This window comes from Peromyscus californicus, unplaced genomic scaffold, assembly GCF_007827085.1.
Source record: "Peromyscus californicus insignis strain IS unplaced genomic scaffold, ASM782708v3 Scaffold_13__1_contigs__length_99412109, whole genome shotgun sequence".
In the NCBI taxonomy this organism is placed as follows: domain Eukaryota; kingdom Metazoa; phylum Chordata; class Mammalia; order Rodentia; family Cricetidae; genus Peromyscus; species Peromyscus californicus.
This window is the reverse complement of record NW_026294424.1, coordinates 4430130-4452397: the sequence shown is the minus strand read 5'-3', so window position 1 is coordinate 4452397 and position 22268 is coordinate 4430130. Positions and strand designations below refer to the sequence as shown.

Here is a 22268-nt window from a genome sequence, read left to right as displayed (position 1 = left end):
GAGACAGGGTTTCTCTGTGTAGCTTTGCGCCTTTCCTGGAACTCACTTGGTAGCCCAGGCTGGCCTCGAACTCACAGAGATCCGCCTGGCTCTGCCTCCCGAGTGCTGGGATTAAAGGCGTGCGCCACCACCGCCCGGCTACATGACAGTACTTTTATTAGCATGATACATTCATCTTCTGTTCCCTCTGCACCTGGCTGGAGACTCCTAACTCTACTGTTCTCCTTCCCATCATCCTTAGTTTGGTCACCCTGCCTATACTTCCTGCCTGGCTACTGGCCAATCAGCATTTTATTAAACTAATTCGAGTAACAAATTTTTACAGTCTACAAAAGGATTATTCCACAGCAACTTTATTTATTTATTTATTTATTTATTTATTTAAGACAGGGCTTCTTTGTGCATCCTTGGCTGTCCAGCTCTGTAGACCAGGCTGGCCTCAAACTCAGAGATCTGCCATCTGCCTGCCTCTGCATTCCAAATGCTAGGGTCAGAGGTGTGAACCACCACTACCAGCTTCTTTTTTTTCAATTACTATTTTTATTATGTGTAGGCTGTGTGTCTGCATGTGGTTATGTGCACATGAGCGTGAGTGTCCATAGAGACCAGGTGTATCAATCCCCCAGAGCTTGAGTTAGAAACATTTGTAAGCCACCTAATGTGGGTGCTGGGAACTGAACTCATGTCCTCTGGAAGAGCAGCAAGTGTGCTTACCTACTGAGCCATCTCTGAGCCCCTACAATTTCCTTTTCTGATGCTTTCTTTTTTTATTTTGTACAGTTCTCTAAGGATTATGCACGCATACATGCACACACACACTACCATGCCAGTTCATTCCACAATTTTCTAGATCCAGTTGGCTTCTGGGATGGGGTGCAAGAAAGCTGAGAGTGGTGGGTGGGTGTAAGCAGTCAAAAGAGTAGAAAGGCACATTATATGTTATACATCGAGGTATTGTCAGGTATTGAGAGGTAGAAAGATAGCAAATTCAATATAGCAACATAGGCAACAACAGTAAGACCCTGAACAAAACACACACACATAACATACAAAGCCCTGACAATACCTCCATGTATAACATATAATGTGCCTTTCTACTCTTTTGACTGCTTACACCCACCCACCACTCTCAGCTTTCTTGCACCCCATTCCAGTGCTGACTGAGGACCAGATCTGGCCCAGGTGCCCAGAACTGGCCAGGACACAGCTGCTGGTTCAGCAACTCCTTGGGCAAGGACTTACTTTTATATATGATGTGGGCCCGGGCACTGTGTGGAATGAAGGTTAGCTAGTCTGTCAGTGCTAAGGGACCTTGGTAGGTGTAGGCATGGGTGGAGCTTAGGAGAAGGCAGGATACAGATTGGGATACAGATTCGTGTTAAAAAATTCTAGCTCTACTGCTACTTACCAAGTCCAGAGCTAGAGAAAGCACACATTGTCAAATACTACAGAAGCTGTGTCCTTCACACACCTAGCTCAGAGAAAATGCAGTCTAAGCTCATCTGTGGAGACAACACAAGTGTGTTTTCCATTAGCCAGCCTGCACTGTGTCTTGCAGACTCTGAAAGGGAAGCCTTTCCTTCTTATTATCTCTCTCTAGCTCCCTCTACTGACAAGTCTTAATTAATTTCTTACTGGTAACATAATTATAGAGGGGCTTTGTGGTTTTTTTTTTTTTTGGTTTCTCTGTGTAGCTTTGCACCTTTCCTGGAACTCACTTGGTAGCCCAGGCAGGCCTCGAACTCACAGAGATCCGCCTGGCTCTGCCTCCCAAGTGCTGGGATTAAAGGCGTGCACCACCGCCACTGCCCGGCGAGGGGCTTTGTTTTTACCATGCTGCAAAAGTCAAAGCCATACTTTTATTTATTTTGGTGGTTTTTTTTTTGTTTTTGTTTTTGTTTTTTGATACAGGGTTTCTCTGTGTAGTCCTGGATGTCCTGGAACTTGCTTCTTAGATCAGACTGTCCTAGAACTCAGAGATTGGCTTTGCCTCTGTCTCCTGAGTGCTGGGATTAAAGTGTGCATCACTATGCCCAATATTGGCTTGCTCTTTAAGAATAGCTTATAGAGCTGGGTGGTGGTAGCACATACCTTTAATCCCAGCCCTTGGGAGGCAGAGGCAGGCCTCTTCTATAAAGTGAGTTCCAGGACAGCCAGGACTACACAGAGAAACTCTGTCTCAAAACCAAACCAAAACAAAAAGAATAGTTTATAGAGTACCCTGTAAGAGGGAAGTAGACTGGGCAATAACTAGAGTGGGATATTGTCTGCTTACTCCATGGAAGTTTATTGAGATGTAAGTCCAGGAATGTCAGTATTTATGAGACCTGGCTCTTTTCACTGAATAAGCAGAAAGAGTGGCTGAAGCCAAGAGGTATTATGTCTGCGGCCAGCATGGAAAAATGTCAGCAGGAAGGTGTGCCAAATAGCAGTTCATTGCCTCTTGGCTCCACACTTACTCTTTGTCCTACATGTGACATTTGAAATGCACTCGACTGATAGGTCTCTCTTTGTCGGTAGTGGGTTCATAGGACTTGGAAGTGGAAGGAGTCTGATCCCTGTTCCTTTGTGCCTTCTCTGGATTTCATTAGAATCACTATGGCAACTTTATGGCAATTCTTTCGATGTGTTATATGGCTTCCCAGTAGAGTCCAGCAGCACTTTCTTTCTTTTTTTTTTTTTTGGTTTTTCGAGACAGGGTTTCTCTGTGTTTTGCGCCTTTCCTGGAACTCGCTTTGGAGACCACGCTGGCCTTGAACTCCCAGAGATCCGCCTGCCTCTGCCTCCCAAGTGCTGGGACTAAAGGCGTGCGCCAACACCGCCCGGGCCAGCAGCACTTTCTATAGGCACTGGATTTTAACCAGCATTCTGGCCTCAAACTCATGGGCTCAAGTGATCCTTCCACCTGGTGTTAAAAGCATGTAAATTTTTTTCTGATAAATTTTGCCAGGTCTGGTGACATAGGCTTGTATTCCCAGGACAGGGAAAATGAGGCAGGTTCAAGGGTAGCTGGACAAGTTTCATCATCTGTATCCCAAAAGATAGTTTTCTGCTAGCTCTCTTGTGGTATTTGAGCAGATTCCCATTCTGGGGCTATAGCTGTCTGTCTCTAGTGATGTCTGAATCTTAGTAGGGCTGGAATCTCCCTCCCCCCACCCCCAAACACAGTTTCTCTGTGTAACCACTTTGGTGGTCCTGGAATTCACTCTCTAGACCAGGCTGGCCTTGAGACCACAGAGATCCACCTGTGTCTGCCTCTTGAATGTTGGGATTAAAGGTGTACGCCACCATTGCCTGGCAGGAACTTTTATAGATTTGTTCCTGAGTGACTAAGAAGAAGATGGTTCAGTGGATAAAGTGCTTGCTGTGTAGGCATGAGGACCTGGGTTCAGATCTCAAGCACTTACATAAAATAACAAACCAAAACAGGTGCAGCAGTATGTACTGTAACCCCAGTGCTAGGAGAATAGAAATAGGCTGATAGATCTTGGGGGCTTCCTGGCCAGATAGTCTAGCTGAAGTGATGAGCTCTAGGCTCAGTGATAGGGTCTGTCTCAGGGCTAGCAGGATGGCTCAGTGGCCACAGGTACTTGCTGCCAAGTCTTACAACCTTAATTGTAAGGAGCCACATGGTAGAAAGATCAAACCAAGTCTTGTAAGTTGTCCTCTGACCTCCACACTTGTGCCATCTCACACACAGAGAACATAATAAAAATAAACAAGTAAATAAACAACCAAAACCTGTTTCACAAAAATAGAATAGGTACTGATAGAGGAAAACATCCAACTTCTGGCCTCTGCGTGTGCACACAAGGGGGAAGTGCATCCTCATGTACACTTGCATGCTTAGGTACACATTTATCACATACACAGAATACTAATGTGAATAATTAGCACCAAATTTATTCTTGAACATTCTGCCTCAGGTCTACAGGTAGTGGCTGCTCCTGTGTTTACTCCTGTATCTACTGATCCTGTTCTTTACTAAGTGTCAACTAACACCCTTTTAAAATGTTGTGTGGCCAGGTGGTGGAGGCGCACGCCTTTGATTCCAGCACTCGGGAGGCAGAGCCAGGAGGATCTCTGTGAGTTCGAGGCTAGCCTGGTCCACAGAGTGAGATCCAGGACAGGCACCAAAACTACACAGAGAAACCCTGTCTCTAAAAACCAAGAAAAACAAACAAACAAATAAATGAATAAGATGTTGTGTGGCCCCTGCTCAGATTCTTTTGTTTTGTTTTGTTTTGTTTTTTGAGGCAGGATTTCTCTAGGTAGCCCTGGCATTGGACAGGTAGAGGTAGGTAGAGATCTGTGAATTTAAGACCAGCCTGGTCTACATAGCTAGTTCCAGGGCAGCCAGGGATACATAGAGAAACTCTGTCTCAAACAAAGGGAACGGGAAAGAGAGGGAGGGGAGAAGGTAAGAAGAAAAGAAGAGGCTGGAGAGATGGCTCAGTGATTAAGAGCACCAACTGCACTTCCAGAGGTCCTGAGTTCAATTCCCAGCAACCACATTGTGGCTCACAACCACTTGCAATGAGATCTGGTGCCCTCTTCTGGCCTGCAGGGACACATGCAGGCAGAATACTGTATACATAATAAATAAATAAATCTTCAAAAAAAAAAAAAGGAAAGAAGAAAAAGAAAGAGGGTTGTACATTTGCCTAGCTATCAAATCCTGAGTTTGATTACCAGTACCTCAAAAGAGAGGGAGAGAGGAAAACCAGGGTTGGTGGCATATGCCTATTATCCCAATATTTAGGAAGTAGAAACAGGAGGATCATGTATTTGAAGTCAGCTTGGCTCTGTGAGACACTGTTTCAAAAGTAAAATAAAACAACACACTAAAAGGTAAAGGGGTGCTAAAGTAATGCATTTTGGAATCAGTAATCTGTAATCAGTAACTTAACTAAATTTTATTGAGTTTCCAGAGAACAACCTTGAAATCTGTAAATTGTTGTGTATTCTGTAAAATTGCAGGAATTATTGTCATAAAACTTCCAAGTTTTTAAGCTAATTTTGTAGCTAGATTCTTGATTCTGTTACCAGGGGTTTTTTTTTGTTAAGTATGGGAGGGTTCAGTTTTTGTTTAATTATTTCCTAAGCAGTGCTTCTTGCTCACAGAAACTACTTGTGCTTAAGTTCTGGGAAAGAAGTGAGGAAGGTGCAGGCAGGTATTGTAGTGATGCAGTGACCCCTGTGTGAGGTGGTGCATAAAGAGTGGGCAAGCTGGAAGACAAGACTGCATTCTGATACTACTGCACATTTAGTCCCTTAGTGAGTATGGAGTTCCTTGTGGTTCTAAGAACATTGAGTGTCCAATGAGAAACTAGACATGCAGAGGATACTTTGTATGGGTATAAATGTGTCATTATATATAAAGTTATATAATTAGCTAAGGGAAGCATGTATTAGGAGTGAGGAGCAGAACTTAGAGGAGAGAAGAAACGACATGGGATGAAGAGAATCCCATGTGTCTGATAAAGAAGTGGTGTTTCAGAGTGGGAGGTGATAAGTACTAAAGCAAGGCAAGGGCCAACCAAAGGACTCAGCCACTAATGGGGCTGGCTAAACTGCAAAGCTTAGGTGAGAACTGACTCTTTGAGGATGTCCTCTGGCCTCAACACATACTATGGCGCACATGTGGTGCACCCTGCCCCCACACAACAAGTAAATAAATATTAAAAAATTATTTTTAAACAAAGACAGAAAACCATAGTCCTGAATGGAATAGGAATGTGGAACTGTCATTTTAACCAGGTAGTTAACTGTGTTATAAGGGGAACTCCCACCTGGCCGATAGCCTTATAAGTCTTGCATGATGCCTCACTGAGGACTTGTCTATTTTAGAAAATGGAGTCACAGAAGGGATTTGAAGTAGCAGCTGTTATGGGTACATGCATTGTGAGCCAGCCCTGTGCAGTTGGAGGTGAAGTGAAAGAAGAGATCTGAGGATTAGTGTGGATGGATGTATGGAGTAGCTATTCTAACCCAGGGTGCATATGTTGATCTATCCCTTTCCAAAGCTTCATAGTTTGCCTGCCACTCTCATCTGGGAAGATACTGACTGGTTTTTTGAGATAGGGTTTCTCTGTGTAGCTTTGCAGCCTGTCCTGGAACTCGCTCTGTAGATCAAGCTGGCTTCAAACTTACAGAGATCCACCTGGCTCTTCCTCCCAAGTGCTGGGATTAAAGGCATTATACAAGGGGAAGGGCCTAATGACCTCATTTTCCACCTTAACAAAGTAGAACATATGTGTAGTCGTTAATATCTGAAGTTACCAGAAAGTGAAAACATAGAAGTAACCAAAATAAAAACAAGAAACTCGCCACAGAAACCCATGGAATCAAAGCTAATTCCTTTAGAAACAATCAGACTCATAAACTTCATTCCAGGTCAAAGATTTGAATAAATACTGGACCATAGAAGATACAAGGAAATACATAAGCACAAGGAGAGATATGTGCATTTACATGTTTGTGGACACTTACATGTGGGTATATATACCATATGTACGGGCATATGGAAGCCATAGTTGATGTTAGGAATCATTCTCAGTAATTGCTCTGCCTTATTCATTGACACAGGGTCTTTCGATTAAACCCAGATCCCCCATTTCTTCCTTCCTATGCTGGAATTACAGGTGGACTACTACATTCACCCAACATGAGTTTCTGGGGATCCAAACTCTGGTCTTTGTGCTTGCATAGCAAGTGCTTAAACACTGACCCATCTCCTTAGTCCCTAGTTCTATAACTTTCAAATCATTTGTACTTGTGATGCCCAGTTATATATGCAACTGCACCCCGTCTTCCTTAGTATCTTATTCATGAACACCAAATAGTAACTCTACATTAGACGTCGCAGCTCATAACATTTAAGCTGACCTTTGGCTCTTGCCACTGGTCTAACCTGTCCTATCCTTTGGGATTCATTCCCCTGTGGTATTTAGTCATTGACCCTTTAGGCCCTGTGGGTCCCACCTTGCTCTTCTGTATTGTATGTATAGTCTGTATTCCCATAAGTATAAGTTATCTCTTCTTCACTCAGAACTGCCTGTAGCAGCACTGCTTATATCACTGTCCCATAGAATTCATTTTTTCATACAATAAAATTTCTTTTTAAGATGGATATTGGGTCATGTCTCCTCTTGTATGAGAACCAGAAGCCTGGCTGACATGTCCTTTCTGACAATGCCCCCTTGCTGCAGATACTATAGCTCCTTGGCTGTGTTTATGATAGCCATAGGCATATTCAGATATGTGTACTGCTCCCTCAGCATGCTTTGCTGCTCTCTCAGGTCTGCAAGTCTTTTCCTTTGGGTTTCTGCTTTGCTCTGTTCTACATACCACTCTTGGTAGCTCAAACCTGTAGTCTCACCTACTTGGGAGACTGTGGTAGGGGGATTGTCAGAGCCCAGGATTTTGAGGCCAGTTTGAGTAATACAGAAAGATACCATCTCAAAAACAAAACAAAGGCTAAGAAACCACCACCGTGGCTCTGAATTTGCTTGTTCAGTGTCCTTTAGAAGAATAGGACCTTTGTTCTTTGCATTTCATTCTTGTCTCCTAAAAGATGGTCCAGAGTAGAGATTTCAGATGTGTGTAAATGTGTCTTTTTCAGAACTGTTCCTCACCCATCTTTGACTCAGGCCTCACTTCTGTCTCAGTAGCAGTCTTATAATCTCTCTTTTCTGTAGCCTGGGGCTGGTGCTCTGTCTGGCTCTTCTTTCTTCAGCCTCTGCTATCTTTGTCTTGTTCTACATTTAAGCACAGGTGACATCTCTGCAAGTATTTCTTGATGGAGATCTTCATTGCATCTGAAATGAAAGAGCACTCTCCCAGCACTGGCACTCATATCACTTGCTCCTAAAATACATTTTTTACTTACATTTTCTTCATTTGTTTGCTTGTTTGTTTTTAAGAAAGGTTCTACCCCAGATTGGCCTAAAACACTTCTGCCTCAGCCTCAGCCTCAGAGTGTTAGGATTGTAGCTAGCATTCCAAGCTCCAGTCTTTGTTTTTGCTTTGGTGAGGACATTAGCTCCTTCAGACAGAGATCTTTGCTTACCCACTGCAGTGCCCTGGTGCCCAGGCACGTGGTGGACTCCTAGTGAGTACTGGTTGAGCCTCCCTGATATCTGAAATACTACCAAGTTAAAACTATTTTAAGTATCAGTATGGCACTGATAAAATTCCCTTACCTGACTTCACCTAATGGTTGTAGTCATAACACAGATGCGCTTAAAAATATGAATGGAGACCGGGCGCACGCCTTTAATCCCAGCACTCGGGAGGCAGAGCCAGGAGGATCTCTGTGAGTTAGAGGCCAGCCTGGGCTACCAAGCAAGTTCCAGGAAAGGCGCAAAGCTACACAGGGAAACCCTGTCTCGAAAAAAAAAAACAACAAAAAACAAAACAAAACAAAAAAAATATGAATGGAATGACATTGGCTTCTGTCTGTGTAAGGTATATCTGAAAATCTTGATAGTCATAAATTTTGGGCCCACCCCAAGATTATTTTAATACATATGCAAATATCCTAGAATCTGAATAAAGCTGAAATCTTTTTTTTTTTTTTAAGATTTATCTATTATGTATACAGTATTCTGCCTGCATGTATGCCTGCATACCAGAAGAGGGCACCAGATCTCATTATAGATGGTTGTGAGCCACTATGTGATTGCTGGGAATTGAACTCATGACCTCTGGAAGAACAGCCAGTGCTCTTAACTTCTGAGCCATCTATCCAGTCTTAAAGTTGAAATCTTAAAACACTTTTGGATCCATATATTTGGTGGTGAATGAGTTGGTGTCTTGTCAGTGCTGGCTGTGCATTTCACAGTGCATTTCTGGCCTGACCTGTTGTTCACTTGAGCCCAGCATGTGCGTGGATAGTCGGTGACCAATGGTGGTTGTGGTTATTCTGTCTGTGACAGGAAAAAGATAGGCTTAAGTGAGGTGAGTTTTGAAATTCTCATAATGTAGACATCCCAGGTCTCTTGGTATGGGAAAAAGATGTTACTCTTGTGCTCTGTTTTTTGGGGAGGTTTGCAGGCACTTACTGGAGATTTTCCTTACCCTGTCTCACAAGCTCAGCCTAGTAAAGCCCTCCAAGCCTTGTGGGTATGTAGCTGGAGTTTTCTCCAGTCCTGCCCAGCCCACAGAAACCACAACCACTTATAAAATAATCGCTCAGAAGCTCATATTAATTAAACTGCTCGGCCATTAGCTCAGGCCTACCACTGTCTAGCTCTTACACTTAAACTCAGCCTATTTCTGCTAATCTATATGTCGCCATGTGTTCCGTGGCTTTACCTGCTGCCTTTACATGCTGCTCCCTGGACGGCAAGCTGGCGTCTCCTCCCATCAGCCTTCCACTACCCAGACTTTTGTCCCGCCTATACTTCTTGCCTGGCTACTGGCCATTCAGCGTTTTATTTATCAATCAATCATCCACAGCATGGGTACAATGGGTACATACTGTTTCAACCACTGATTTATCAGCATGTAAGATTGAACGACTTTCCTTCACTCATTAATTCCTTTTTTCAGCCCCAAATTTCTGCCCCAGTGCCTTCTGTGTAGTCTAGGGCCCACTTGGGAGCTCTAGGTTGTTGTGGGTCAGTTGTGTGTGTTAGTGTACACTCACAATCAGGTTGAATATTGATGATAGTCCAGAGAGAGCCATGGGAATAAGAGAAGAGCTGAGGAGCTGGCTTGGCAAGGCCAGCTGAGCACTAGAGAATGAGATGTTCTTCCTTCCCATCTGATGGCAGTGACAAGAGAGGCTTAAGAGGGATCTGCTGTATGCTTTTGCACTGTGCTGAGTCTCTGTGCTAGGCCAGCTCCTGAAAGGCGCTTTCTGCCTTCTGGAGCTGCCCTGTGCCTACAGGTATTCCCCAGTGGGTGGACAGTAAAGGAGGATCCACCTCAGTTTTCTGCTTTGATTTAAAATCTTGTTCTCTGCTTGATAGTCTTGGTACTTTAAGTCTATTTCCAAACCTATGAACCTTAGATTCTTTGTGTATTCCAAAGGCAGAGAGGATCCTTTGCTTCAGGCTTCTACTCCTACATTTACCCCATAGTCTTGGAAAGGCAGCTGCTTAAATTAGGCTATAAATTCAGCATTATGATCACATAGCCTGGGAGTTTGGGTCTTGGGGATGCCCCTGCCATGAGATTCTTTGGTCTCTGGAGTCTAGACCAGGGATGGCCCTCTTCAGAGATGCTTTCAATTCAGAGCTGCCGCATCAGTGCAAGCCCTTGTGTGCAGATTCCTCTGGTGTGGTGGTTTCATGCCCGGTTGAGGTCTGAAGATCTGTGCTGATGGGTTTTCCTGGCAGAATTAATGCAGACTGAGTCTAAGTGAAGGGTAAAGTGCTTCTTTATGGTGTTCCTATTTTATTTGAAATATCACCAGTTTCTAGAATACGAGGTTCAGCTTCATGTGTTTCCTATTTTGTTTTTCTATATAAATATACGTATGTGTAATAGATATACATATATATGTGTGTGTGTATGTATGTGTATGTATATACACACATACATACATACATACATACATACATACATACATATATAAATTAAACAATCTTGGCTTCCTGGCGCAGGTTTTGAACATAGATTTTTTTTCTATTCCAGACTCCTTTTAGTTTTGGCATGAATCATAGGACACCACCCTACCCCGCTGGGGATTATTGTCTTCTATGCAGAAGTGAACGGAAAGACTCTTCATTCTTAGAGAGTGGAGTTAAGACTGCGAGCAAATTGGCCCTTTCCATGGCTCCCAAGGGCAACAGCGTGCTGCACCTGCCGCTGTGGGTATGCCCAGACTGCCGGAGGACTGTGGAGAAGGAGGAGAGGCACAGCGGTCTTGACCAGCCGGTGAGTGGCTGCAGCATCAGTGGGCTTCTTGCTCCTCTCTTATGGGTGGTGGGCTAACTGGCAAAGAAAGGAAAGGACTTTCTTTTGTCATCAGAATGCTTCCTCCTACACTATCTTTTGGCCTATGCTCACTCTCTGGAATGTGTCTTCTGGCCTTGCTAGCCATACCAGCAGTAGGTGGAGAGCATGTGCTTCCTTATCTGCAGTCAGTAAGCTAGTCACCTGTTTGGTGCTTTTGGCTTTTGCATCTGGCCTCAGGGTTTCTTTGGCAATAAAGTTTCCTGAGAAGCTAGTAGGTCTTTCATGTGTTCAATTGTAGACAATTCCATGTACTGGCAAATGTCTGAAAATTATTTCTGTGATGCACTTCTGAAGCCTGGCCTCCTCCCTCCTTGATTCCAGGCCTTCTCTTACTAGAGACTTTGAGGCTCTTAGGCTTGATCTGATCTTGGTATTGGTTAAGGCTTAGTGGCTGCTCTTCCCATTAGGCTTTTATGACTCTTTGTGTTTTAGGAGATGGCTTTTTCAACCATTCCCATATTCAAGGCTCTTCTCTTCCCTTTTATTATTTTTCTTCTTTCCTTTTGATTACTGAATGCAAGAAGCTGTCTTCTGAGTGACTTGTCTTCTGATCCCTTGCTTCTTGTGGCAAGTAACAGGCAGCAGTTCCTGCCTTCTATTTTCAGAGTAGTTTCAGTGTCCGTTTGAGAAGCATTTGGCTATAGTGTGGATGGCTCTCCTCTTCCTAATTGACCATTCATCTGGCTGCCCAGCCAGGGGCTTCTTGAAGACAACTCCCCCTTCCCCAGCTTCAGTGTTAGTCTTGATGGTCGAGTTTTAGTAACTAATTCTGGAGTCAGTGCAGATCAAACTAGAAGTAATGTTCCTCTCAGCCCCTTCCCACAAGCCCCAATTCCTGCTTTGTCTCTCTTCCTTAGCTCTATTTCTTTTGTCTTTTCTTTCTTTCTTTTTTTTTAAAGATTTATTTATTTATTATGTATACAATTCTGCCTTAATGTTTGTCTACAGGCCAGAAGAGGGCACCAGATCTTGGTATAGATAGTTGTGAGCTACCATGTAGTTGCTGGGAATTGAACTCAGGACCTCTGAAAGAGCAGTCAGTGCTCTTAACCTCTGAGCCATCTTTCCAGCCCCCTTATCTTTATTTCTAACAGTCTAAATATTTGACTATTATGCAATTTGTCTTCTTCACTGTAGTATAAGCTCCATGAACACAGCTATTTATTTTTATGTATGTTTTAACCAAGAGTAATGCTTGACCTGACATATTTTCTCCTGATATTTACATTAATGAGTAATCAAATGGATAAGCAAAGGAGTGGAGAAAAGCCCCTGAAATCTCCTCACCAGAGATTCAGAGCATAATCAGTCTGAAATTTTCTTCTCAGATTTTTTTCTTTCAGTTTCATACAAGTATATATTAAATTTTGACCATTTCCCCTTTCTCCACTTATCTTCCCTTTTCCCCCTCCCTCCAAAAACCTTCACAAGTCCCCTCCTCCTTTCATGTTTGTTTTTTTCTATGAACCAGGGAGTTATATTAGGGTTATTGGCATGAGTATTGGAAGTGGGGCTTATTTACTGGAGCATGGGCAACTTAACAGTGGTTATGCCAGTGAAGAAAATGACACCCACTCCTCCAGCAACCTCTGATTGTCCATAGCTCCTCATGGAGTGGTGGGGCTTCATGAGCCCTTTCCCAGTCCATGATGGAATGTTGATGGACCCCATCTTGGGTAGGTAAGCACAGCTGCTGTGAGCTCATAAGTCCTATCCAGAAAACTGTTTCACAGCACTCTTGCCCATGTTGTGGCTCTTAACATTCTTCCCACTCCCTCTTCTGTGATGTTTGCTGAATCTTGAAGGAGGTGATACAGATGTCATTTTTAGTGTTAAAACATTCAATGGTCACTTAGTCTCAGCATTTTAACCAGTATGAATGTACACATTGACTGTTGCCTACTGCAAAAGAAGTTTCTCTTACCAAGGCTGGGAGCAATATTGATAAGTGGATATACACATGAGTATTTAGAAAGTAGTTTGATAATGTATAGGTTCCCAACTAGGGTATATGACTTCTACAGTCATAGGCTGTTGACCAGGTTTAGAGTAGCAAGCATGGATTCCCTCCTGTAGAGTAGGCCTCATACCCAGTCAGGAAGCAGTTGATTAGTCCCAAAATATCAATGCCATTATGGTTACAGTGGATGTATCTTGTCTGACAAGTAATTAATTATAGCTCATAGGGTTTACATCTGGGCAGTATCACTGATGACATTTCTGCCCCAGTGGTTTATATAGCACAGGACCTTCCATCTCTGTGACAGCTAGCTAGCAGGGAGGAAGCTGCTAGCTTAGTTCCAGCTTGATTTCTGTATGTCCTGCAATCATGATATGCAGTACCTTCAGCAATAAGAGTCTTACATCTAATTTGGTGAATGATCAAAAGCAGTGACAATAGCCTGTACAGTTTGGGGAGACTCTGGGGGTCATATCCCACAACTGCTACAGAGATTTTTGTTTAATAACCGCTGACTTCTGAGAGAAGCATTATCCACCCATGCAGGTACCTCTTTTCATATTCTCTTTCCCCCCATTATATCTATTTTTCTCCATTTAAAATTGTGTTCATGTGTGTATGTATAGGGGAGCCACAGACTAGTGTATGGAGGTCAGAGGATAACTTGGAGTTGATTATCTTCTACCATTTAGGTCCCAGGAATTCAACTCAGGTTATCAGTTCTGTTATCAGTTTCTCCACAGTTCTGCATTTTCCATAGTGTCTATAAACTTGTGTCATTGGGCACAGTGCTTTTGAAAGCATCCTTATTGCTGTAGGATCAGTCATTTCTTCCTGTTATTGAGAAACTGCACAAGACTGTACTGTGTGTGTGTGTGTGTGTTAGTGCATGTGCATGCCTCCATTCATAGGCCTTTGGGTTGTTTCCACATTTGGATAGCTTTGGAAAAACTGCCGTGTTTTTTCCAAATCTACCTGGACATCCTTTCTCCACTTTGCTGCACTAGTTTGGCATACTGTCATCAGGAAGGATGTCTTCTTGGAGCCTTCTTGACTTGTCCTTTAGACCTCGTAAAATGAATTGTGTCCCTGTTTGTTTTGGGGGAGAATTTGTGTAGAACTGGCATTTCCATTTCTTCCTTAAGCATTATTCTTGCTTATGCTTCTCCCATTCTGTTTGGTCAAATGCCAGGCAGTGAATAGAGAGCACTTGGCTGATGCTATTACTCAGCAGTGACCTTGGGAAGCTGAATACATATATTCACTTATTCTGGGTAGTCAAACAGTACCTTGTCTCAGACTGGAGAGGCTGAGAATCCAGTAGTTGCTCCATCCACAAGGCTGGATGTCTTGGCAGTTTCAGTTTGGTAGTCCTAGAGGATTACTGAAGAGCTGCTGATCTTCAGTTAGTGCTAGAATTCTGAAGAAATTGGTTCTAATACTGGCAAAGGAATGCCTCTGCAACAGGATAGATGAACTTGCCATTGAGAGTTAAGGGCAGGATGTCTAGGGTAGGTCTTCCTGCTTTAAATAATCTGATCAAGAAAACTTCTTATAGGAGTGCCCATCAGCTTGTATTTTACTTGGTTCCAGATGCAGTCAAGTTGACAATCAAGAATAGCCATCACACCCCAGATTCTTCTATAGCCACTCATTTCCAACCTCATTCATGTCTGCATATTTTGTGCTCAGAAAGCTAAAAGATCTTCATTTTATTTTATTTTTTGGGACAGGGTTTCTCTGTGTAGTCCTGACTGTCATGGAACACTCTGTAGAGCAGGTTAGCCTGGAACTCAGAGATCCTCCTGCCTCTGCATCCCAAGTGCTGGGATTAAAGGCATATGCCACCATGTCTGGCTCAAAGAAGCAACTTTAATTAAATTTTACTTTTACTATATTTCATTTAGTGTGTGTGTGTGTGTGTGTGTGTGTGTGTGTGTGTGTGTGTGTGTGTGTGTGTTGCACTCATGCAGTGGTCAGAAGACAACTTGCAGAAGTTGATTTACCATGTGGATTCCAAGGATTGAACTCAGATTATCAGGCTTGGCAGCAAGTGCCTTTATCCACTGAGCCATCTCACAGGTCCAACCCTCTTATACCTTTTAAAGTGTGCTGTCTATTATTACTGTCTCCAGCCTGGGCATTGGCCAGCTAAGCTTCCTGCTCTTTTCTTGCTGTAATGATTTTATTGTGATATTGTATGGTTGGAAATTGTGGTATGTATTAGTGAGTCTGTATTCAGTCAGTAGCATTTGCTAATTTTGACCCATGGTTAAGTTTTATAAATGTTGTGTATATGTCTGAAGAGAGTCTTTCTCTGACCCGTGTGGAGGGCTCTGTGGATATCTGTTAGTTATTACAGCTGTTTCTGAATTGTGTGCTTGAATCCATCTTTCTCCAGTCTCACTCTGTGTGTGTTTGAGTGCGTGCGTAATCTACCAATTTCTGGGTGAGATCACTTAAAATCTCTTATTCTTTGTGTCTTTTTGGCACCCCTCCCCTTTCCAGTTTTGTCTACATGGTTTCAGGCTGTATACTGAGTGAGCATGTTGAAGTTACTGAAACCTTACGCGTTTACTTTCTTACTGTGTAGGAGCCTCATTGGAAGCACTTTACTCCTGAAGGTTGACTTTTCGTGTTGATCTGTAGTTTTTCTTCCCTATTCCCACCTTCTCCCCTCCTTCTTGTATCCTTTCTTTTCTATCTGTGAGTGATGTTTTAGGTGCTCTCATTGTGCACTCAATAGAAAGGTAGGCTTAATGGGTGTGGTGGCACACACTTTTAATACCAGCACTCCTGAGACAGAGACAGGCAGCTAGCTCTCTCTTGAGCTAGAGGCCAGCCTGGTCTATATAGAGAGGTCCAGTCTGTCTGGGGCTACATAGTGAGACCCTGTCTTATGGAAGGAAGGAGGGAGAGAAGGAAAGAAAGAAGGAAAATTTATGTTTTTTTTCTGAGTTTGTTCTTACTGATGAGTTATCCCTAGTTTCTTCCTTGGTTGTAGATGTGTTTGGTGTTGACTGTTACCATAGAGATTGAGAAGTCAAGTGATGTTCCTCAGCTCAGGTTCTTCTGTGGCCCTCATTTTAGGATTGCCTTCCTGTTGGTCACCTTCTGGCCCTCCGCAATCACTTCTGTTAGTGATAACGCTTAAGCATCTAAATCTAGACACTGTTGTTTGATTTTTCCAAATGTTTTGAATTTTATAGCCATAATCATATAGTATTCATTCATTGTAATTGAATGTTTGTTGCTGTGTACTAGTCACCTTTATGGATATAACACATCTTAGCTTCCAGATTTTGCTGTTAAAGATTATTCTCATGGAGTACACAGTCACAAACTCTTCTTTCTGTAGATGGATGGAAGGAGTTCCTGAAGTGTATTTATAAAAATAGCTTGATTGCCTGTAAAGTCAAGTATCGTATTTTCTTTTTTTGTTTGTTTGTTTTTTGTTTTTTGTTTTTGATACAGGGTTTCTCTGTGTATCCCTGGTTGTCCTGGAACCTGTTCTGTAGACCAGACTGGCCTCAAACCTACAGAGATCTATCTGTCTGTCTCTGAGTGCTGAGATTAAAGGCATGTGCCACCATACTCCGCTTGAGAATTGGCATCTTAAGGTGTCCTCTAGTCCAAAAGTGTTATATAATTCTTTAAAAAAAATTTTTGTGTAGATTTTTTTATTTTTATGTGTATGTGTGTTTTGCCTACATGTGTATCTATATACCAATTGTGTGCCTGGTGTTGACAAAGGCCAGAAGAGGGAATAACAGACAATTGTAGGCCACCATGTAGGTGCTGGGTATTGAACCCAGGTCATCTGGGAGAGCAGCAAGTAAGTGTTCTTGCTTTGGCTCCAATGTGCAGATGTTTTGTTAAGAATTATTATGTCTGTGTTTGTGAAGAATATTATTAGTCTGTAAATTTGCTTTGTATTGTTTTGGTGTCTTTGAATAAGGTAGGAAATAAATGTTTTTAAAAAAGAATAAACTAAGAAATGTTTCTTCTTGTTAATTTTCAGAAAGTTTGTGTAGAATTGGTATTATTTCTTCCATAAGTAGTTCATAGAATTCTCTGGTGAAGCTATGTTGATATGAAGTTGCCTTTTTAGGACTGGTTCTTAGTGGTTAATTTATTTGCTAGAGGTTATTTATTCTTTTGTTAGAGATGCTAGCTTCTGTCTTTAACAAAATTTGCCTGTATTTTGTTAAATGTATTGACATGAAGTTACTCAGACTATCTTTTTATTTTTATTTTTGTAGGATCTGTTGTATGTTTTGTCTTAGTTTCTTTTTCTGTTGCTATATAAAAATATTCTGACAAAAGTAAACTTAAGGAAGAAAGGATTTATTTTAGCTCACTATTCAAGGGACAGTCCATCATCACAGAGAAGTCAAGGCATCAGGAGCTTGAAACAGTTGGTCACATGACATCCACAATAAAGAGACAGGAATGGGGCCAGGAGAGATTTCTCAGGGGTTAAGGGTACTGACTGCCCTTCCAGAGGACTTGGGTTCAGTTCTTAGCACTCGAGTGGTAGCTCACAACTGTCTGTAACTCCAGTTTCAGGGGATCTGACACCCTCACAGAGGCATGATTGCAGGCAAAACACCAGTGCACATAAAATTAAATTAAATTTAAAGGAAAAAGAAACAGGGATAAATGCATCCTAGTGTTTAGCTCACTTTCTCCCTTTTATATAGTTAAGAAGCTCCTTCAGGGAGTAGTGCCATCCACAGTGGTCGGTTCATGAAATCAAGATATTCCTGCACAGGCTTGCCTAGGACTGTTTCCCAGGTGATTCTAAATCTTATAAAAGTGATAATTGAGATTAACCATCATTTCTCCCACCCTCTTCCCTTCCTCTTTCTCTCCTTCCCTCCCTTTCTTTCTTAGATTGTATTTATTTTTAAATTGTGTGTGTGTGTGTACGTGTGTGTGTGTGTGTGTGTGTGTACACGTGTGTATGTACGTACACACACGTGTACACGTACATACCTGAAAAGCCCGGATGCATCAGATTCCTTGAAGTTGGAGTCACGTGTGGTTGTAAACTGACGGATGTGGTTGCTGGGATCCTATCTTCAAACAAACAAACAAACAAACAAACCCACTTCTAAATGATCCATAAGTCAAAGAAAAAGTCACAATAAAGATACTTACAAAACATTTTCACGGCGGGGGGCGGCAGCGGCGCAGCATGCCTTTAATCCCAGTACTCAGGAGGCATAGCAGGTGGATTTCTGTGAGTTTGAGGCCAGCCTGGTCTACAGAGCGAGATCCAGGACAGGCACCAAAACTACACGGAGTAACCCTGTCGCGAAAAACCAAAAAAAAAAAAAAACAAAAAAAAAAAAACACCTTTCAGGGCTGGGACTGGAGAAATGGCTTAAGGGTTAAGAGTACTAACTGCTCTTCCACTCAGGTCCAATTCCCAACCACCATCTCTAACTCCAGTTCGAGGGGATCCTCTACCCTCTGCTGAGCTCTAGTGATTATCAGGCACACGTGATGTGCAGACATACATGCAGGCAAAGCACCCATACACATAAAATTACACGAACATGCTTTGAGAAGTGGAGAAGATGATTCAGTGGGTAAAAGTGTTTCCTTGTGGCTGTCTTCATTTGCTTGTCTTTGGCAGCTTTCATTTCTTTTGGTGCTTGGCATCAGCAGCGGTTAGCAGTAAGCAAGTGGAAGCTGCAGCAAGCTGCTCCCTCTAGTGTTACAGTACTTGTCCAGGCCTGGTATATTGGTGTTTCTTAGCCCTTGGTAGCTGCCAGTGTTATTATTTCTCAGATGTGGGGTCTGAGACTATGGTCTCGAAAACTTGACATCTCAAGCTTTCTACTCTATTCTTTCTCTGTCTCTCCCTGTTTTCGTTGCTCTTCTTGCCCTGACTCTTGAACTATTTATTCAGCTGCGGACAGGTGGCTGCCTGACCTCTTCCACAACTTATCCACTGTTCTACCACCATTGTTACACTTATGTCTGAGAATATGTATATATTATATGGCCCAGGAAAGGGTGTTTGGACCAGTCACATTATTGCCTCTTAGCCCCATCACAGCAGTTCCTCTGAAGACCACTAGGGGAAGTGGTGGAAAAAATAATCTAGAGTTCATAGAGGCTTGTGGTAGCAAATAGTCTTATGTAGACTATTTCAGACAGCACTGGCAAAGGCTGTGCCTTCAGACTACATAGACAGGCAGTCAGCTGCAGTCTCTTTAGTTGTCTCAAGGCATCTTTGGAGTGTTTAGAACAGCTAGTGTAAGATTAGTTCAGCTGGCTGACTGACAGTCTTTTGCTCAAGGTAGCCTGGGCAGCATGGGAGAGCCCAAGAGCTGTGAATTTAGGAAGTCAAATTGCCACATCCCCTAGCATCTTCTTTCTTCTATGGGAGAACATGTATCAGGATTGCTTACAGTCCAGGAGTCCTTTAATTCCAACACTCAGGAAGCAGAGGCAGGATCTCTTGTGTTTGAGGCCAAGATAGCCAGAGCTATTTAGTGAGACCCTGTCTCAAACACACACAGACACACACGCAAAGGTTGCTTACAAATACAATTTCGTTTTATTATTTATATGTTTATATTATTATTTTGAGACAGAATCTTACTGTGTAGCTCTGGTTGGCCTGGAACTTATTATGTGGAAGAAGATGGCCTTAAACTCAGAGAGCTGCTGCCTGCTTTTTCCTCTCAGGTGTTGGGATTAAAGGTATGCGTCATCATAGCCAGCTTACAAAACAGTCAAAGAATTTATCATTAGCACTGATAGTGATTTAAAAATTTTTTTAAACAAAAATTATTTTTAGGGAGGATACATGTTTAAGAATTTTTATTGGAGTCAGGTGGTGGTGGTGGTGCATGACTTTAATCCCAGCAGTACTCTGGAGTCAGAGACAGGCAGATCTCTGAGTTCAAGGCCAGCCTGATCTACAGAGCAAGTTCCAGGACAGCCAGGGCAACACAGAGAAACCCTGTCTTTAAAGAAAAAGAAGAAGAATTTTTATTGGGACATTATTTGCAGTGTTGAAGAATGATAGTGCTAAAATACTAAAGATAACTCAAATGCTCATTAATAAGAAAATTGTTAAATTTATTACAGATCTTTAACATCATGCAACTGTATTCTGTAATTCAATTTCTTGAAGTGATCTCTATTAATGTAATCTAAAGAGTGAAAGGATCTTATTTAATTTTTATTACTATTTTTGGGGGTGCTTTTTTTTTTAGACAGGGTTTCGCTTTGGAGCCTTTCCTAGAACCCACTCTGTAGCCCAGGCTGGCCTCAGACTCACAGAAATCCGCCTGCCTCAGCCTCCCAAGTGCTGGGATTAAAGGCATGCCACCATCACTGCCCAGCTATTTTTGTGTTTTTTAAGACAAGGTTTCTCTGTGTCACCTTAGCTGTCCTGGAACTATCTCTGCAGACCAGGCTAACCTCAAACTCACAGAGATTCACTTGCCTCTGCCTCCCGAGTGCTGGAATTAAAAGCGCATACAACCTCCACCTGGCATGGAAAGATTTTATTAAGAGTGAAAATATGACTGAGAAGAAATATATTGAGCATGTAACTATTTAATAGCACAACCCAAAATATTCATATGTGCATATACATATGTATGTGTGTTTTCATCAGAAGAGTATTGTGTCCACAGAGTATAACCTATGGCAGTGTTGTTCTAAGTATTTCATATAATAACTTATCCAAAACTTCACTACTATCCGTACAGGGGCAGTACTATTGCGCTCTTGGTTTTATAAAGAAATTGAGCCAGGAAGGTTACTTTCCTAGGATCACACAGGTAGAAAGAGGCACTGTCAGGGTTCAAACCACAATATTTTGGTTTCATAATCTGTGTCCTTAAACACTGTGTACCCTCTTTTTATGTTGTTTGTGATGACTGGATACCTTTAGTAAAATATTTGAAGAGTCTATACCAGAGAGTGATTGTACATTAGCTTTTTGGCAGGGTATGTGTAGGAAAGAAACAAAAAAGGATAAGTTAGTGGGCAAAAGGCTGAAGCAAAGTACCAGAATACACTTGGAATAAGGTTAAAAATCTTGAGAATTTTATATCTCATACTGAAAAAAAAAATGGAGCTAGGTGGTGGTGACACATACCTTTAATCCCAGCACTGGGAAGAAGAGACAAGTGGTTCTCTGTAAATTCAAGACCAGCCTGGTCTACAGAGCTATTTCCAGGACAGCCAAGGCTACAGTACAGAAAAACCCTGTCTCAAAACAAAACAAAACAAACAAACAAAAAAAGGGACAGAGACAAAAGAGATGGGCACAAATGAGGATTATGATTAATATGAGGATTTTTTCTCAGACTTTTTTTTATATGTATATGCACACACATGTTCCTGTGTGTGTTCATATGCATGCGGAGGCTACAGGTTGACATTGTGTGTCTTCTCCAATTGCTCTTCATCTTATTTTTTGAGAATATTATTTCCATAGTGTGTGATCTCTGACAGTGTTGTTCTAAGTATTTGACATAATAGTTTACTCTACACTTCAGGGTCTCTCACTGAACCTGAAGCTCACTCATTTGGCTAGGCTGATTAGCCAGTGTACCCCAGGGTCTTCCTGTCTCTACCTCTCCAGTGCTAAGATTAAGGCATGTGCCACTGCTCTTGGCTTTTGATGTTGGGGTAGTGGACCCAGGGTAGAACTCAGGATCTTACGCTTGTATAGTGAGCACTTTACTACCTGAGCCATCTCCCTTTTTGTCAGAATTCATAATCTTTAATGTGAACACTCAAGTTTTATGTGTGTTTGTATGTATCTGTCTGTCTGTTTTCTAAATATCCATTCATGTTAGGGATACTATATATTGTTTAAAGTGGAGGAGGAATGCATAAATCCCTCTTGTCTTTTCAATTATTGTGCAAATTAAATGTTTATATTGACCCTGAGATTAGTTGGGGGAAGTTACCTAATTGTGAAAAGGAAAGAACTTTCTTAATATGGAGAAAATGGTAATCTTGACCTTCACTCCTGCTTCAAGCCAGCTGCTGGCTTGATTTTGGTTTCTTTTTGCCAAGATGCAATTTTGCTGTTTCAGAATTTGTTTTGTTGAATTCATGTTTTCCTCTTGACATAGCAGTTGTAGTCCATGATCAGCATGGCGGCAGGCAGACAGGCATGGTGCTGGAACAGTAGCTGAGAACTTACATTCTTTTCTTTAAGATGAGTCAGAGAGACTCATCTTAGTGATTTTTAGCAGCACTCAACACCTGCCATCTTCCCAAGGAGAGGTATGTCCTGCTTATCTCATTTGTTTCTCTTGGCCTTTGCTGTCCTCATTTGGTGTTCTGATTGTCT

At 42.1% G+C, this 22268-nt stretch overlaps 1 protein-coding gene across 4 annotated transcripts in view; it reads left to right on the top strand.

Moving 5' to 3' along the window:
* Positions 1–22268, top strand: part of Fam193a (family with sequence similarity 193 member A) — a 135084-nt gene that overhangs the window by 37033 nt on the left and 75783 nt on the right. For 2 of the 4 annotated variants that reach the window (XM_052736184.1, XM_052736183.1), the window contains exon 2: positions 10645–10887. The exons of the other annotated variants lie outside the window; for them this stretch is intronic. In XM_052736184.1, the coding sequence (XP_052592144.1) occupies positions 10663–10887 (225 nt within the window). In that variant the 5' untranslated portion in view covers positions 10645–10662. The remainder of the gene's footprint in view (positions 1–10644; positions 10888–22268) is intronic. 4 annotated transcript variants of the gene reach the window in all.